Source organism: Hippopotamus amphibius, chromosome 5 (genome assembly GCF_030028045.1).
Source record: "Hippopotamus amphibius kiboko isolate mHipAmp2 chromosome 5, mHipAmp2.hap2, whole genome shotgun sequence".
NCBI lineage: Eukaryota > Metazoa > Chordata > Mammalia > Artiodactyla > Hippopotamidae > Hippopotamus > Hippopotamus amphibius.
Window position 1 is genome coordinate 100,619,082 of NC_080190.1, and position 19,080 is coordinate 100,638,161.

The window sequence follows — 19,080 nt, forward strand, 5'->3', positions numbered from 1 at the left end:
TTAGAGCTCTCTGTTCGGTACCCAGCACCAGTAACTCACCACATTCCTTAATACTTGTACATAAAATGTATTTTCTAGATGAATTAATCCCAACTAAATGTCTCTGAAATGAAGCATGACATTGAGAGAGGACAGGATTCCCTCATCCTGACACAGTACCAAAGCTGCCTTAGATGAATCTGTATTCTTTTTTGTTTGCTATTATCCATTTCTTTACTTGTGATGATGTATCTTAGAGCAAAATCTGCCTCACTGTAAAAATTCCTTCGGGATTTTAGCGTGTTAATGCTGCCGGAGGAACTGTTACCTCTGACCAGATTCAAGGACCCCATCCTAACTATCTTGGTATAGGCTTCTGCATGTCCTTCTCCAGCAATGGGGCTTTCACTGCCTCACAAAAGTATATGTTTCACTGCTAGACAAGTTTAGTTGTTAGAATGTTTGGGGTTTTGTTTGTTTGTTTGTTTCATAAATCCCATTGATGGATCCATTGTCTGTCTTCTGGAATATATGGAATAATTCTATTTTCCTGTTTATGTAACAGCCCTTCAAAGAATTGGAAATAACTGCTAGGTCACTAATCTTCGATACCTTAGCTAAAGAATATAAGTTTCTCAACCATTCCTTCAATAGGATGGTTTCCAGAACTCTCAGCTACTCTAATTCCTTCTCCTTTAGATTTTAATAGTTACATGAGCATTTCTTAATATACAGTACTCCATTTTTCTATTCTGTGACATTTAGGGCACATTCCATTGTATGTGCATTGCTATAATGTTTGTCAGCTTCCTCCATGTCATTTGACAATCTGCAAAGATGTAATAAAACTTCAAGTGTGATCAAAGTGTCATAATTAAAGTTATTCTAAGAACACATATATTCCAGTAACTACAAAATTAATCACAAGCTGAGTCAAAAATACAATCTTGGGTGCCAGAAAATAATCATTAATCATATACTTACTAAAACTGTATTCATTTTTTTAACTCCAAGTGTTCATTCATTAAGATGAAAATAATAGTATCATTTATGCATCTAATCAAAGTACTCAGACTTAGTCTTTATTAATTCGTCTAACATCTAGCACTCAGGTATTGTTGGTGTCTAATAAAAGGAGATTTGTTTTTGAGATAGAGCCCACAATGTATTTGGTGTTTTAAGAGTTAGAAATTTAGCTGAGTGATATCATCATCTGCACCAAATATTCCAACCAATGAAAGCATTTTTAGGTCTTCTTTTTACATTCATCCAAAAAAGAGCCAATTGAACCAATGCCTAATTAACAACCTTATTCCCAAATTAGTTTCTTTCTTTAAATCCCTCCTTTTCTAGCAATTATTCAGTGCCACTGATAAAATGTGGAAGGTTAATGGCATTCTGCATCAATCATTTCCTCACTTGAAGAGGAAAGCAGGTGTTCTACACCTGCGCAGGTCTCCACCGTGTGCTGCTACAAGGGAGTCAAACAGTCTGGAAGTGTATTACAGACGCCCAGAGTGAGATGCTGCCAGGCTGGAAGAAAAATCAGCCAGGTGCGTGGAGAGCAAACTCAGTACTCACTCTTGCACGTGCAGTAAAAGCAATCATATCAGAACACTTTGATATCTGCCGCAGGCACACATTCCAGGGCAGAATTTGACCAAGTGTACTGATGAGATCTGGCAATTGCTACACAATGTGCAAAGAGCACAGTTGTCAGAAAGACTTACTCTATTCATTTGGGCAGCTACAAAAGAGGGAATCCTGCTGTCCATGTGTAAAGCTGGGAAGAAGTACAATGCGGAGTTCACAAAACTTTACCCAGATGCCAAAGCAAGATTTGCCATGTATTTTAGATTTCTCTTTCATGATGAGGATGATGCAAACAATCTGACCATCTGTTCCCGCAAACAAATAGCATGCTGCATGGATAAAAAGACACCCACACTGACTATAGTTGATGGAGATCCTTCTGTTTTAAGTCCTCATGGGTATTTTTTTAAGTGGTTCTGTGTTGAATCCAAGAATGGGAAATAACTGGTTTCTCATCTTCACCAACAAGCTATGATTGAGGATTTATTTTATAATTAAAATGCTTCTCCACAAAGCAAATCCGGCTGTATTAATCTCTAAATAGCCTAGATTTATCATAATAGAGCATCATTTTAGAAGGGCTTGGTAATGTCTAGAGGAGACCTGGTAAGTTGTGAAGATGTACTTAGAGTTAGTTTCATCCAAACTTATGAGAATAAACAAAGATTCCTTATTAAAGAATGGAAGAAAAGAACTATTGCAAAACAATTGGTCATGTAACTGGTACTAGCAGAAAAGTAACACAGCCAATGGAATATGAATGCTGTGGCTTGAATGAGCATTGGAAGAGGAAGCAGCAGCTTGTACTCACGTGCCTCTATAAGAGACAGTCACTAAAAGCCTCTTAAGGAATGCTCTGTTTTACAGATTCTGCCTGTTTTATATTCAGGAGGGTTTTTTTCTGAATTCTTTTGCTCATTTTCATGCTCTATTTCACTCCTAATATTCTTTTGGGGAGAGGTGTTTCTAGAAACATACATGTACACAAAATGGCTCAGAGCCCTTTTTTTGGTCCAGACTCCTTTGAGGAGCTCATGTTAACCCTAGATCCTCTCCATGGAAAAAATGCATGTGCAACGTGCAGTCTCAAGGGTTCCAGTCCATGAATGTACTGGACATCCCTGGCCAGAGGTTAAGGTCTGCTTTAAAATATCGTACAGTGACTGCCCCCAATATCTGTAGATCTAGGAAAAAGATTTGGCTATCACTATCTTAGGCAGCAACACATGGCACAGTGTCAAAGATCTGAAAAATGATTGGGGGTGTGTATAAAAAGAAATGGAGAAATATGGCTTGATCCAAATACATAGGGAAAATTCTCTCTTCTATCAAAAGGCTCTTAGTATAAAATGACATATGGAAAGTGTGTTTACTATTTTCCAGCAAAAATTACTGTAATTCCAAAATAAATGTAGATAAGAGATGCAAAATGAAGAAAACAGTTTTGGTAAACTCAGGGTTTAAAACTTTCTTATTCATAATTCTTTTTAAATAGTAAGCAATGACTTGTCTTTATGATTCCTTTTATTCTCGAAGCATGTTCCTGAAAAGTTCAGTATATTGAAAACTTTCAGATGGATCAGAGAAATTTTCAGATTAAACGACTTGTATAGCGAAAATTTTTGTAAAATAAGTGATCATCCCCTGAGTTTTGCAAATCCGGATTTTCAATACTGTGTTGGCTTAAGTTTTTAAAATTATAATGTGCTACAGTAAATTAAGAATTATGATTTGGGCCTTGATTTCAATTTTCTAAGCACAGTACATCCAATTAGAAATAAATTAGAAACTGTGGATCAGGAATTAAACTGTGCTCATTGTATTTCTTTGCTCCCTCTATATTTTCTTTTTATATTAAGTAATTTACTTTCATTAAAATCTTCTCTAAAATCCAAATATTTACCAGTGAATTGATTATTCTCTGGGTAAATTACAATTTAAACTATATTAATTGGAAATTGTATTTGTAGGTTTGGAGGAAAAAATTTAATCCTTGGACTGAAAAATGAAGCTAGTACATATTAGTTTGCATTGCTTCTTCAGAAAAGCAGTCACGGCTAAAGATGATCAAACCAAAAACAAAGATTTTTATCAAAAAACAAAATTAGAATGCAAAATTCTAATATAATGTCAATAACAGTTCTGCCTATTTTATTTTTCTGAATTTTATGATGCATCAGTTTTAACCATAAATTATGAATACTTTAGCAGAACCGAAAATGCCTTTTGAATGACTCCTTGCCAATCTCAGCTTTGCTAATATCAAAAAGAAATATACCATGTGAAACTTTTGTTGCATAATACACCAAACTGAAGCATGTGTGAAGGTATCTGTAGGTCAACTCCTCCTGCATAGGGTCCTACTTTGTTTAGAGGAATCCTAGGGGAGGTGTTCCTGAGAAGGCTATTCTGGAAAAACAAGCAGCATCTCTGTAACTTATGTTGTCCAATATAGCTGTATTAAGAGTGGCATAAAAAAATAAAAATAAAAAATAAAAAAAAGAGTAGCATATATTCTTCTATTTATATGTTGTTTCCTTTCCATAGATAAAATCTCCGAGAAAAATATGCTTGAAAATAAGACCACAAACCCTGAGTCTCAAAATCCAGCAGAATCTACGGGAACAAAGCCAGAGCAAAAGGAAATGGGGACTGGGAAAGAAGGCCTGGTCAGGTGAGAATTCAATAAAGCACATAATAAGGCACTCAAAAATTCAAACACCTATCCCCCACTTCAGCTGAGCAAGGGTCAGGAGAACTACAATAGTCACATAACACAAGAGACCTGGCCTGGCACTAAAAGGTTGTTTCTGTCCAGTTCATTTTTCCTTACCAGTCTGCCATGGCCACTAACCAGGATCTCTAGGCAGCCATTTGGCCATAAGCCGTAGCACCCCAAAAATACAGTGTGGTCGCATGTCTGAGTCATTAATAATCATTTTGAAAACAGCCTACATATTTACTAGCCATGAATTTTTTTAAAAGGACTTGAAGAGATGTGTGATTCTTCTCTGAATTCACAAATAGCTATTCCGACTCTATAAACATTTTATTGTTCCAGAAGATTGATTATTATTTCCTTTCATCTGCTAAAGAAAGTGTGCTATGATAGCTAAGAATAATTACAGAAACAGATAATCTTTATGCCACTGAAGGAATACAGTTATGTAAATACTTCCTATAAAATTACTGGATATATCACAAAGGAGATGGCAATTTCAATGTGAATCAGTGAATCCACAATAAAACCCAACTAGAAGCTCCTTCATTTGGCCACTTCTTGGCATGTTTATGTGCCTGCTGATCCCATTTGGATTGCTTAATTATAATTAGTATAATTGCAATAAGCATACTATTCTTATTTAATAGGCAAGAAGAGTTATCACTCGTAAAGAAGTTAAAAGTACCTATTCCTCCCCCTGTCCCCCACTCCCACTTCTCTCTCAGCAGCTCTACTGTGTGATACTGTGTGCTGCCAATAGGTGTTACCATGATAATCTAGGACCCAGTGTATTAGGTTAAGCAATAGGCATCAGAAAGAGTGCTTTTTCAATAAGCATAAATTTGACTGTATATGAAAATAAACACAAGCTCACTCTACAGCACATACAAAAAAATAATTTGACAAAAATTAAACCTGACATATTATTTAGCCAGAGAGAAGATACTTAAACTCTAAAGTAAAGATTAGACTCTCGCAACTGGGGTAAGTAATTATTTATATTATTTCTGTAACTGTTGGTGTTTACAGTTGATTTACAGTCCTATTAGTGAGTCATTGTTATCTTTACTCTGCAGATAAGCAGTCAAGGAACAAAGAGGTTAATTAATTTGCCTATAGTCCTAGGGTCAGCTCTCCAAGATCAGACTGCAAAAGACTCAAATCCCTAAGTGGAATTTTTCCTCCCTCCCACCAATACACTCATTTTTAATCAACAGCTTAACCTTCTGAACGGACCTCTCTTTCTAGCATTTACTTTAGTATATTTAATTTTTTTAACAACCAGGGTGATATGTAGGTTTTCAAAAGGACTGAAGTGGAAGCCATAGCTAACATTTTTAGGGATGAATTCTTCTTAACCCAGTATAGTACTTTCACTCTTCTGAAATATGAAAATGCAAACATTTCAGTTACCCAGAAAATGGGTCATATCTCAAAAACACAAAACTCCTTGACATGGCCTTGTCTGTTTCCTACCTGTTTTTACTTTGTCTTCCCCAGCACACAAGTCCTTCCCTGCCTTGCCATCTCTCTGTTCCAGTCATACCAGTCCTATTTCAGACTCTTGTACTCATGAATTGATTATTCTCTGGAATGTTTGATTATTGATTTTGTAATATATGCAGCAAAGTTGCTTAAGAATTGACAAACTGAGTAGACCCAGGTTAGCTTAAAGCTCTGGCTTTATGGCTGGCCACACTTCTCCTCAGGACTGAGGGAGAACCAGCTGCACTGAAGGAGCAACTTAAAAGGGTCACTGGAAGTTCCAGTGTCATTTTTGACTAATATGACTGGAAATCCCATTTTCCGATACCATGGAGGACTTACCAAAGTCTTCCTGTTTTGATTTCATGGGTATCAATGGTACCACATCTTAAATCCAAGAGAGCAAAGTTTTTATACATAACTAGAAAATATTACAGATCAAATAACTTTCTATTAAAAATGTTATTTCGGGACTTCCCTGGTGGCGAAGTGGTTAAGAATCTGCCTGGCAATGCAGGGGATAAGGATTTGATCCCCGGTCTGGAAAGATCCCACATGCCATGGAGTAACTAAGCCTGTGTGCCACAACTACTGAGACTGCACACCACAACTACTGAGCCCACATGCAGCAACTACTGAAGCCTGTGTGTCTAAAGCCTGTGCTCTGCAACAAAAGAGGCCACTGCACTGTGAAGGCCATTGCACTGTGAAGCCTGCACACCACAACTAGAGAAAGCCCGCATGGAGCAACAAAGACCCAACGCAGCCAAAAATAAAAATGAAAAAAAAAAAATGTTATTTCACTATACTGTCAATGAGTAAAGGTGATTTTGATATTTGCAGTTATTAAAAATCAACAGCGTTAAACTTGGGCAAGACCAGGTTTTAAAAAACTCTTTCTCCTTGAAAAACATTAAGGATTTGATTGAGTGCAGGCACTAAATATAGATGCTGTGTGAGCGACTGATTCTCACCTCAACTTTTTGAATTAAAAAAAAGTTAGATTATAAATAAATAAAAATTAAAAGTAGTTTTTTTTATTCTAAGTGCATTTACATTATCCTCTGACCTAAGCCATGGGTTAAATAGGAATTATGTGTCTAGGATGATCAGAAAGTATTGAGGAGAATGCATGTTGTGGATTTTGCAGTCTCTGTGTGTGAAGTGCACTATGAGTTTCTATCATTCTCAGGAGAAAATAGGCAGAGGTAGATACCAGGAGAACCAACAGGATATAGATATAGATAGATATAGATATAGATATCACAACAGGATATGTATTTTTAACAAGATTTTATATATAGAGAGATTTATTATAAGGAATTAGCTTACATGATTATGGAGGCTGGGAAGTTCCCAACATCTCCAGTCAGCAAGGTAGAGACCCAAGAGAACCAATGATATAGTTCCAGTCTGAGGTTGAAAGTCTCAGAATCAGGAGGTCTGGTGGTATAATTCCAGTTTGAAAACTGCAAGCTCAAGACCCAAGATGAGCCAATGTTTCAGTTTGAGTCTTAAGGCAGGAAGAGCTCATGTCCATGCCCAGTCAGGCAGGAGGAATCCCTCTCACTCATGGAAGGGTCAGCCTTTTTGTTCTATTCAGGAAGGACTTCAACTGATTGGATGAGGACCACTTGCATTAGGGAGGGCAATCCACTTTACTTAATCTACAGATTCGAATGTTAATGTCATCCAAAAACATCCTCACAGACACCCAGAATAGCTTTTGACTAAATACCTGGGGACCCTGTGGCACAGTCAAGTTGACATAAAATTAACTATCACAGCATCTCCATTACTCACATAAAGGAACTGAAAGTTTTTCTGACACTAAAATGCAGTCTTTTCTCACCATTTCACAGTCCTCTCATCTCACCTGCAATGGACTGAATGTTTGTTCCCTCAAAATTCACGTGTTGAAGCCCTAACCCTCAATGTGATATTATTAGAAGATGGGGTCTTTAGGAGGTGGACCCCATCATGACTGGAATTCATGCCCTTATGAAGAGACCCTAGAGAGCTCTCTTGTCCTCTCTCCAAGAGAACACAACAAGGATCCTGCAAAGCAGAGGACAGCTCTCACCAGAATCCAACTATGCTGGCATAGTGATCTCAGACTTCCAACCTCCAGAACCGTGAGAAATGAATTTCTGTTGTTTATATGCCACCAGGCCACTGTATTTGTTATAGCAGGCTGAACTGAGTAAGACATCACCCAACCCAGCCTTACCCAAAACTCTTTAACATAGAGCCTCAGCACCCTTGGGCATCCATAACAATGATCTTCTTCTTCATCACACTGCAGAACAGAAATTCTAATGTTAACTATTTACAAAGTTGGGCATCCTGTTTATAAAATACTCCCTTGTCTCAAATATTATTTTGTAAAGATAAAAGAATATGGATATATACCAAAGCCAAATTCACATATTATGTCTATTTAGCTCTTTATATAAACACAAAAAGAAGGGGTAAGTATAGTTGACATTATTATTATAAAGATATGAATTTCATAAAACAAAATCACTTCTATGATTCTGTGATTTTTTTTTCATCCAATTCTCAATAAGATTCTAAATAGAGGCTAAAACTAATTTTCTAGCCACAGTCATAATACTTATCTCAAATACATGTCAGCCGAGGAGGAGGATTCTTTTCAAGATATCCAAGTATTACATGTCCACATTTCTAACTGGAATCCATTTATGTTAAACTAGCTTATTTATTTATATATTTATTTATTCTTTTTTATATCCTTTCAGAATATTTTCTAAATTGTTCATCCAGGGGAAAATATTCTTTGCAAATCTTCCCAGAAAAAAGCAACCAATTCATTATCTTGTCAGATGAATCATTTAGCTTCTGAAAGACGTGGGGTTCACCCCTGGAAAGTCTCATTGATGCCACTTGTCCATTACCGAGAAAAACAGCCTGTTTCTGGCATTCCATCTCAGCACATTCCTATTTTTTAATATAAGAAAGTGTATTTTGATGGACACTAATGAATAGCAAGCAAAAGATGTGTTTTGCCTGGAAATGTCAAATAGTTATGTCTGAAAAGGAGAGTTGAACGCCTGATAGGTTAAATGGTTAAATGATGAACAAGCAAGGGAGTGAAATGTTCAATGCCCGTGACTTGGGTGCACTGCAAGGCTGACTTTTACAGTATAGTATATGGCTTTTTATCACCACTGCTACCCATAATGCCAAGAAGGAAGGTTATTGCTATGAATAGTCTTCTTTGTTCATAATAGCAATCAGTCTCTATTTGGGTGGTTTTAAAATAGGCAGTCATCTCACAGCAGGAACAATGAGAGCAGAATAGAATTCAGAATCTTATCAGCACTCATAAACACTGACGTTTATTGTCTTGTAGCTAGAAAAAGCAAGAGTCACTGCTGTAAAGATGCTTAAAAATCCATATGTGACTTTATACTTGAGATAGAAAAGGAATGTCAGCTATCAAGTTTACAAAAATAAAGTACAATTTATACTTTAATAATTTATAAGCTTGTAAAAAATAAAATCAGCTACACATTTGCTAATTTTGTGGGATGTATAATAAAAAATGATGCACTATTACTTTTAGACCCAAATCAAAATTTTCCTCTATGGTAAGCAATACTTTTATAATTAGGCATTGCAAACAGTTTTAACAACAGATTGGCAATTAATTTTAATAATGATTGCTAACATATTTCTAGCAATATGGCAGACTAAACATTTGTAGAAAACTCTTTGGGGAGAATGTAATTAAAACTACTAGGTAAAATATAAAACCTACATTTGAATGCATGACCGAGCTAGTGAAAAATAAATTCTGCTGATAGAAAGTTTCAAGAACTGGTATTTGCCCTGAGGATTTTTCCAAACTCTACAGCCTGGAGCTGAGTTGAAATGTGTCACTAGTGAAACAAAATCTGGAATTAAACTGGATACAAAACAGGTTGAAAACTCTTTCATAAAACTAGGATTCCACAGGGTAACCCACTGGAGGGTAAACTGTTTCTCAGAAAGAAACAGCTTGAATAATGCTTGTCATTGTCCTGGCTTTGAGTGGGATTAATGGAAGAAATTTAAAATTGGGGAGCAAGGCAGGGAATGGGGAAGGAAAGGGGAGAGAACAGGGGCGAGAACAGGGGAGGGGAGTGGAGGAGGTAAAAGGGAAGGGAAGAAGAGGAAAGGGAAGAGAAAATTCTTAGCCATAAGCCAATATTCAAATAGACCTGAACCTATTATCTGTATCCTGGAAAAAAAATTGAGGCTAAAAAATGTATTTAAAACAATTAAGTTTGAGAGCCCAGACACCTGCCAAAAACCAACAGAGTCTGGAAGAAAACAAATTTTAAAACAATATATCAAAATATCCCTATTGACAAAGTTCTAATTAACACGAAATCATAGCCAAAAATTACTAAACACATTAGGAAATAAATTGCCGTGAACAAGACAACAGAAACAACAAACTGCAGAATTAGACCCTTGAAAACCGACAATGAAATTATCAAAAATGGTATACTGTATAAAATAAGTATATAATGTATATTAATGAAATAAAAGAGAAGACTGAAAATAAGACAAGAAACAGCAAACAAGAAGTTGTCAGGATTGACAAGGTATTTTTGCAAATTAACTGAGAAGAACATCTAGAAACGAAAAATATAATCTCTAAAATTAGAACATCAGTGAGCTAGACACCAGATTAGACAGAGTTGAAGAGTTAGCAAAGTGAATGACAATTCCAAAGAAATCACCCAAATTTCCACCATAAAGAAAAAAGATGGACAATATGAGAGAAAAATTAAAATTAAAAAGTGTGGAGGAAAAGTATGAAAAGGTACAAACTGCATATAATCAGAATTCTAGAAAAAGATAATAAATAGAACGATGGAGAATCAATATTCAAAGATATAATACAATTGATGAAAGATAGTAATCCTCAAATTCAGTAAGCCAAATAAATCCAACTCAGCATGAATAAAATCAGTTAACCCTAAACATATTCCAGTAAAACTTAAACGTACAAAAGACTAAAGGAAAGGATTTTTTAGTTTCCCAGAAAGAAAATACAAACCACATAAAATGGAAGAAGTAAACTAATATCTGACTTCTCAACAGTAACAATGGAAATCAGCAGAGAGTAGAATGGCATTATCAAGATTCTAAAAGTAATAGTCAACCTGGAATTCTATACCTGGTGAAATTATTATTCAAAAATGAGGGTAAAGTATAGATATTTTCAGTCAAGCAAAAATGAAGGGAGCTTAGAAATTTTTTAATGTATACTTCAGGAAAAAAAAATCTGAGGAGGAAAGACTCAAATTGAGATCATCAGGGATCAGTCAGGAAAAAAGAATTTATTCTAAGTATTTCAATAAGAAGTAATTACATACAAGGAATTCTATAGTTTAAAAATTGTTGTAAGAGGTAGAAGAGCAAAATTCAAGGGTGGCGATTACACCCCAGAAATTAGATAAGTGCAGAAAGTAGCTGACAAAGCCACAGTTACCGCTTATTTCAAAGCTGGAGACTGGCAGTAGAATATAGAGCCTGAAGATGGTTCAAGAAGATCTGCTGATTCTGAGGAAGTATGCTCTAGTCTTCTGCAGATGACAACGGAATTGTGCTTTCCTTTTACCTTTCAAATTACCTACAACTGTCTCTCATTGGTGGAATTTAAATCAGAACCCTCCTGGAAAGGAATTTTTAAAAATAATGTTCCCAGGCTTTCAGCCACTGCAATAATATGGGAGAGTATTACAAGGAACAGAAATGCCACTGATTGCAAATAGACAATCCAGCGCAAAGATTGAAGAAGAAATGAGTGAAGAAAATGGCAAGCATGTGGATAAATATAAGTAAACATTGACACCATGAAATAATTATAATGTCTAAACTGAGGGTAAAAAATGAGATGGAACTAAACTATTCCCTCTCCAGTAGAGTGACTGGCGTACAAAAGAATTAAGAATTTGATAAATTTTAGAACTTCTTAATTAAACATGCATGTTAAAATATATTTGAAAAACACTAATTTAATTAAAATGGAGTATTTAACCTCCATACACTAAACTTATATGATTTTAATATTATGATAGACCAGAGATAGAGAGAACACCAAGCAATTCTGTCAATTACAAAATGAAACTGATGATTCCATGCTCCTAGATGGATGATTTTAAAACACTTCTTTTTGTATATTCACAAACTAAATATTTAAAAATCCATTAAGGATATATTATATTTGAATAACATAATTGACAAATTAAACCTAAAAGAAATTTAGAGAACCCTTATATCCAGTAACTAAAGAATAAACAATTATTTCAAGTTTACATAGAACAATACAAAAATTCACAAGATACTACATCAAGACACATTGTAAAATCTCCCCGAAGATCTTTAAAAATACAAATGTTTGTGTTCTATCCCCAGTGATACTGATTTCATTGGTCTGGATGGGTTCTAGGCATTAGTGTTTCTAAAAATCACTCCTCAGGTGATTCTAAGGTCCATCCAGGACATAGGACCATTTCACTAGGATTGACCATTTCACAAATTGAGACCTAAAGTGGGTCAATAAATTTTAAAGATTTCACATTGAATATATTTCTAACCACTATGCAATAAAGTTAAAAGTTAATTTTTAAAAAACTAAATTTTTGAAAAAAATCTCACATAATTAAAATTTAAAACACACTTTTAAGTGGCCCTTGGGTCAACAAGTAAATCATGAGTGAACTGGAAAATATTCAGAAAGGAACAATGATGAAAATATTGCACACCAAACTTATAGAATAATAAAGATATTATCAGGTATTTGTTTTGTTTTCCTGTTTTGGTTTTTTTTCCCTTTTCCTTTTTTTTTTTAACTAGAAAAGCTAATTATAAACTTTTTTGGAAGAACAAACAAGCAAAAATAGCGAGGAAAACGCTGAAAAACAAGAGTAATGGATGTTGTGTTAGTCCTACCAGATATTAAAATCTATTTAAAAACCTCTGTAATAAAAAAAAAATAGCATGGTGTTGGGACATGAATAGATAAATCAATAGTATAAAAAATACAGAAATAGACCTAATTGCATATAAAAATGTAGTGTATGATAAAGTTGGCATCTAAAATCAATACAATAAAGGTAGATTTAAATATGTGGTATTAGAGTAACTGGATAGCCATATAGAAAAAAAGTAAAACTGGATCTATCCCTCATGCAGCACACAAGGATAAATTCTCAACGAATCAGAGATTTAAGTATAAAATAAACAGCACAAGTACTAGGAAAATAAGGTGTAAATCCCTTCATAATGTGGAAAGGTACATTAATCCCAAAATTTAAAATTCAGAAACAAAAAAAGAAGAGCTTGATACACTTTACTATGTGAAGAAAAAAAAATGTTGCATTAAAATATATATATATATATATATATATATATATATATATAAGCAAAAAAAAAAAAATGGAAAGAAAAAGATCATCAAAATATCCAGATATGAAAATTCTCACTGATGCCTTCTTTGGGGACTGATCATTTAATTTGGGGATTAACAGGCATTTAAATTTTTTCATTAAGACACTTTATGGTTGTGGGACTTCCCTGGTGGCGCAGTGGTTAAGAATCTACCTGCCAATGCAGGGGACATGGGTTCAAGCCCTGGTCTGGGAAGATCCGACATGCTGTGGAGCAACTAAGCCCGTGTGCCTACAACTACTGAGCCTGTGCTCTAGAGCCCATGATCCACAACTACTGAGCCCATGTGCTGAAACTACTGAAGCCCACGAACCTAGAGCCCATGCTCCACAACAAGAGAAGCCACCTCAATGAGAAACCTGTGCACTGCATTGAAGAGTAGGCCCCGCTGGCCTCAACTAGAGAAAGCCCACACACAGCAACGAAGACCCAAAGCAGCCAATAAATTAAAACAAACAAACAAAAAAACACAATTCTATTTCTGATAAAGATATTAAAACCTTTAAAAACAAAGTACTTTATGGTTGTTAATGACTCAATCAATTTGATATCTTTGCAATATGTTACTACCATGGTTTTATTTTCCTCTTTTAAAATTTAATACCAGATGGACTTCCTAGGTGGCGCAATGGTTAAGAATCCACCTGCCAATGCAGGGGACACAGGTTTGAGCCCTGCTCTGGGAAGATTCCACATGCCACGGAGCAACTAAGCCCGTGCGCCACAACTATTGGGCCCATGTGCCGCAACTATTGAAGTCCATGTGCCTAAAGCCCGTGCTCCACAACAAGAGAAGCCACTACAATGAGGAGCCCATGCACCACAATGAAGAGTAGCCCAGGCTCGCAGCAACTAAGAGAAAGCCCATGTGCAGCAACGAAGACCCAGCACAGACAATAAATAAATAAAATAAATGAATAATTTTACAAAAAAAAAAATTTAATACCAGAAGTACAATGTACCTACCTAATAGCATAGAGTAAAACCATTATGTCATGTAATCCCAGGAGTAAAACAATAATCCTGACATTCAATAGGGTGCAATCTAAGAGTCCATCTCAATCTCAGAAAAAAAAAAGTGATTATTAGTAGTACATATATATGCATATTATTATATGTAATATAATATTCATATATTATGCATACATTATTCATATACATATAATATATATGTATATGTGGTAACAAATTAGCTGCTAAAGGCTCCACCTGTGCTTTCTACTTTTAAAAGTCATTAATATTGTTGCCAGAAATTATATATGGCACATGAAGATGAAACAGACCAGTATCAGAAATAGAAAGAGTGATTTACTGGTAGGCAGTTGGAAATGAGTCAACTGATAAAACACAAAAAAATTTTATGAATATGCATAGTTGCCTTGAGAGAGGAGCAAGCCGACAGACAGTTTGTGGTCCTATTCACATCACTTCACTCTTTATCAGATGAGATGACAAATCAATTGCCTGTTGCCATAGAAAACCAGAGCAGACAGAACTTATCTACTTTCTTTTTCTGGGGGGGGGGGGGCGGGGGCGCATAGAAAGAAAGAAATTAGACAAATTTTATATTATTTTATGGCACCTAAATTATGACTTTTAAAATATATATCTTCTTATTTACCTAGTACAGTAAAGGGAATCATAGAATAATTTATGGATTTTTTTTGAAAGTTTTTAAAAGTTATGCAATTCAACAAATTCAGATTACAATGAGGCAGGCAAATAATACCCATGAATAAAGCACAAGGGACATGGAAACAACAGAGGGAGGAGGATGATAAGACAGGAAAGGTGGGGATACTGAGGTGAACTGGAGTTCACCCAGGGGTTCCCACTTCCCACAAAGAGCCAATCCAGCTGAGAGCTGCCATATGGAAAAGCGAGTCCTGATGCCAATATCATCGGATTTTTTTCAAGAAAACCTCAAAATGGTAGTTATTTCTAAACTACCAAAATAAATTGAAATTCTTTTAAACTATAGACCAAACAAAACACAGCCAACTTCTCTGCCTTAAAAGGGAAGGCTAGTTCTGAACAAGTTCACTGTTAAAAAATATAATTCCATTATAAAATTAAAGATGTGGTCCACAGGAAAACATTCATTAATGCTGTTCCCAATGTCAAGCACATATAGAGAATAGAATCAAAACTATAAGAATATTTTGTGGATTATAATAAATAACTATACATTTCTTTCAGTATTGTTTTTGTTAGTTTTAGGATTTGGGTTTATAGTGTAGGTTTTTCTAGATATTATATTTTAGATATCTTTTGTCTGATGTTATTTAACAAGCAGCCTTCCATTTGAACAGCATGTTTTTATAGCCAGTCTCTTTAATGCATTCATAATAGTCCAAATATGCATCAATAGCAAGAGACTGGAAAAGAGGTTTTGTTGATTCTACTTGAAAGTTAATTGACTGATGGAAGTTGGAAGATCTAGTTAAAATATAAAAAAAGGTAAAATGGAAGCTCCCTCATGTGAGAGAATAACTAGATGACTCATAGTGTCTTTTAAAATCTTTATCTCCCTGGGAAGAGGAAGATGATGAGTCTGCCTAGGACTGGCATTAGCAGGAAACAAGAACATGATGAGCCAAAGGATTAGAGATGGAGGAGGGGGTACCTCCCTACCTGGTGACAGCAGTAGACAAAAGAGCTGAATCACCTGAGAAAGGGAAAAGAAAAAAGATTCCCACCAAGTGAGAGACAATTTTAGCCACGGAAAACAGCAAAACTGGCACAGTGCTTTGCAGCATATAGGTTCTCAAAAAGGAGCAAAAAGAAAAAAACAATGCTATGCAGATAAGTTGAGGGGAGCAACCCCATAAGCAACCTAAAAGTAAGCTGGCCTGTGGGGATCAGGATGGGAAATGAAAGCTTATCAGATACCCCCATACTCTCTCCTCTCTTTTCAAGGAAGGAAGGGACTTGAATATTTCAGCAAGTCAGCAAAGGTATAGGGAATTGCTAGAGTGGAGCAATTGCCTGAGGCATTGACAATTTTCTCTCAAATGTTTAGCATACTGCCTGGCACTTATTATATGCAGTTGAAGATAATTGCTTTGTGAATAAGACATTATGCATTTTATTCTACTCCAAGTAGATTTCTAGAAGGGGAATCGTAAAGTGAAACATATATATATATATTTTTAAGTTTCTGATAGAAATTTTATGAGTACATAGAGTTTAAGGCTTAAATACTGTTCTCATTTTAAATATAAGAATCTTTTCAAATATGGCTGTTTTCACTAGTGATTTTCTTGACAGTTTTTTCTTCATCTTTATATGAAAGGTAATGTTTTCATTTATTGTTACCCCCTCTTCCAGCATCCCATAATATCCAGTCAGTTTGTTATAAAATGTAGTAAAACATAAAATTGAGAGCTTAAATGTCTAATAATCCTATACCAATGTTCACCCTAATTCTTCTGGGACAAGAAATAGTCTTACAACTAGTTTATGTGGCAACTATAAGCTAGGTAAATTGCTTCTACCTCGCTTAGTGAGTCATTTCATTCTAACTGTTCATACACACCTGTTCACCAAATGCGCTTATGTGGGCATCCACCTCACAAAAACAGGCCTGTCTGAGCTCACCCAAGTCCTGGTCATGGTAAGACACTGACAGACAGTAGAAAAACAACTATGCCAAAAGGAAAAAGCAGCAAGAGGACAAGTCAACAAAAGAGCAGCAATGAGAAGTTCCACATGCTTCCGCCACCAAGTGTAATACATGTCTGGGTCTGAACCCTTTCAATCAGCCTTTGCTCCTATTACAGTGGATGAGCTGAACATACCATGTTTCAAGGTTGACTCCTCCAGGAGTGTTCATCCCCCTCATCTGCTCAGGACGTCACTCTGGCAATGTTCCCTTTCTCTCCCGCAACACCTCTCTGTTGGATCATTTCTATAAGCATATAAACATGTTGTAGCAGTTCTCACATTTAAACAACAGCAACGAACCCCCCGAAAAGTTCCACGTGAGCATCAACTATTGTCTTATTTTTCTGCTCCTCTTACAGCAAATCTCCTCAAACCAATTACCTATATTCATTTTTTCTATTTGCCCTCCTCACATGTCCTTGTGAACCTGTTTCAACCAGGATTTTATTCCTTCATTCCACCAGTTCTTTTTTTTCTACTTTTATGAACATTTTTATTGGTTTTGTCCATTTTTACCAAAGTCAGCAATGCCTCCTACATTGCTGAAGCCAATGGCTAGGACTCAGTTCTGCTTTTTTCCACCCATCAGAAGCAATTCAGGGTTGATCCCTCATTCCCTCCTCGAAATACTATCTTCATTTGGTTTTCCAGATGCCTCTCTGACTTATGCCTACGTCAGTGGACATTCTCCTCGCTGTTCATTGATGACTGTACCTCATCTTCCCAAACTCTAAACTTGGAAGGCCCCAAGCACAATCTTCAGCCTCCTTCCTACATTCTCTCAGTAGGTGATTTTTATCTGGTGCTATGGTTTTAAGCAACACTGACACCCTGATGACCCCCAAATTTATATCTCTAGTCCAGATCTCTCCCCAGAACCTGTTTCACATACCAATTGCCTACTTAATATCTCCGCTGTGGTGTCTATTAGACATGTCCAAAACCAGCTCTTAATTCCCTTGCTTCTTCCAAAGCTAGTCCTCCTACAGTCTTCCCCTTCTCAGGAGAAGGCACCTTCATTCTTCCATTTGCTCAAGCCAAAAATTCACCCTATTCTTTCTCTCATATAGTACAGCCAATCCAATAGCAAATTCTGTTAGCTATTCCTTTGGGATATATTCGGAATCTTACCACATCTCAGCATCTCACACATAGCTGTTGCAATATTCTCCTAACTGGTTACCTAGCTTCCACTGTTTGCGCCCTGTAATCTGTGTTCAACAGAACAGCCTGGGTGATTGTGTTGAAATGCAAATCATCCCTTTCTCCTCCAGATTTTCCAGTGGCTTCCCATTTCATTCCGAGTGAAAGCTGGAGACCTCATAATGGCGCACAGAGCCCCACATTATCTACCCCACCCTCCCAACCTCTCCACTGCTCCTCTGACCTTAGCTCCCAACATTTTCACTCTCTCATTCTGACCCAGACACATGGGAACAGGCTTCCCTCGGATCTCCACATAATGTCCTTCTTTACTTCTTTCAAAGTTTCTGATCAAATGTCACCTTATTGGAAGGAACTTACCTGATAGAAAATAGCAGTGCCTTTCACTTCTCCAACTCCCTTACCCTGGTTTGTTTTTCTTTGTAGCATTTATCATCACCAGACATAGCCTGTATTTCTTAAATATATATTGTCTGTCTTTCCCTACTAGAAAGTAAGGTACTTGAGGGAAGGACTTCATTTATGTTTACCTCTGTATCCCAAATGCCCAGAAGACTCCTGGCATATAGTAGACCTACAGTAAATGAATGAATGAATAATTGAATGAGATCCCCAGATTATATAATCTTTGAGGGAAGACAATGTTTTTCCCATAAACATTTACTTCATTCTTAAAATTCTTCAATTTAAACTATTGTCAAGTTAATTTCTCTTAAGTAACTGCACATCTTCCTCTGTGAATATATTTGATCAAGCTCCATATCTGATTTCACAAAATTTTTATCATGAAATACCACCAAGTCTTTTTCAATGGCTCACAGTAAATTCACAATTTAATGTGTTTAAGCTTTTTGGGGTCAAAAACAAAATTGGACCCTCATGCTTTAAGTGATTCCACAAGTATAAGAAGTAGAAGTTATGCATTTGATTTCCTCTCTACAATTGTTGGCTTCAACTGCAATCATTCTAATGACTCATGTGACAACCAGATTTGGAGAAAG

The 19,080-nt window shown here is 36.0% G+C and overlaps 1 protein-coding gene across 1 annotated transcript in view; it reads left to right on the forward strand.

The window, feature by feature from the left end:
* Positions 1–19,080, forward strand: part of CNGB3 (cyclic nucleotide gated channel subunit beta 3) — a 141,809-nt gene that overhangs the window by 15,806 nt on the left and 106,923 nt on the right. The window contains exon 3 of the mRNA XM_057737482.1: positions 4,120–4,246. Within this exon, the coding sequence (XP_057593465.1) occupies positions 4,120–4,246 (127 nt within the window). The remainder of the gene's footprint in view (positions 1–4,119; positions 4,247–19,080) is intronic.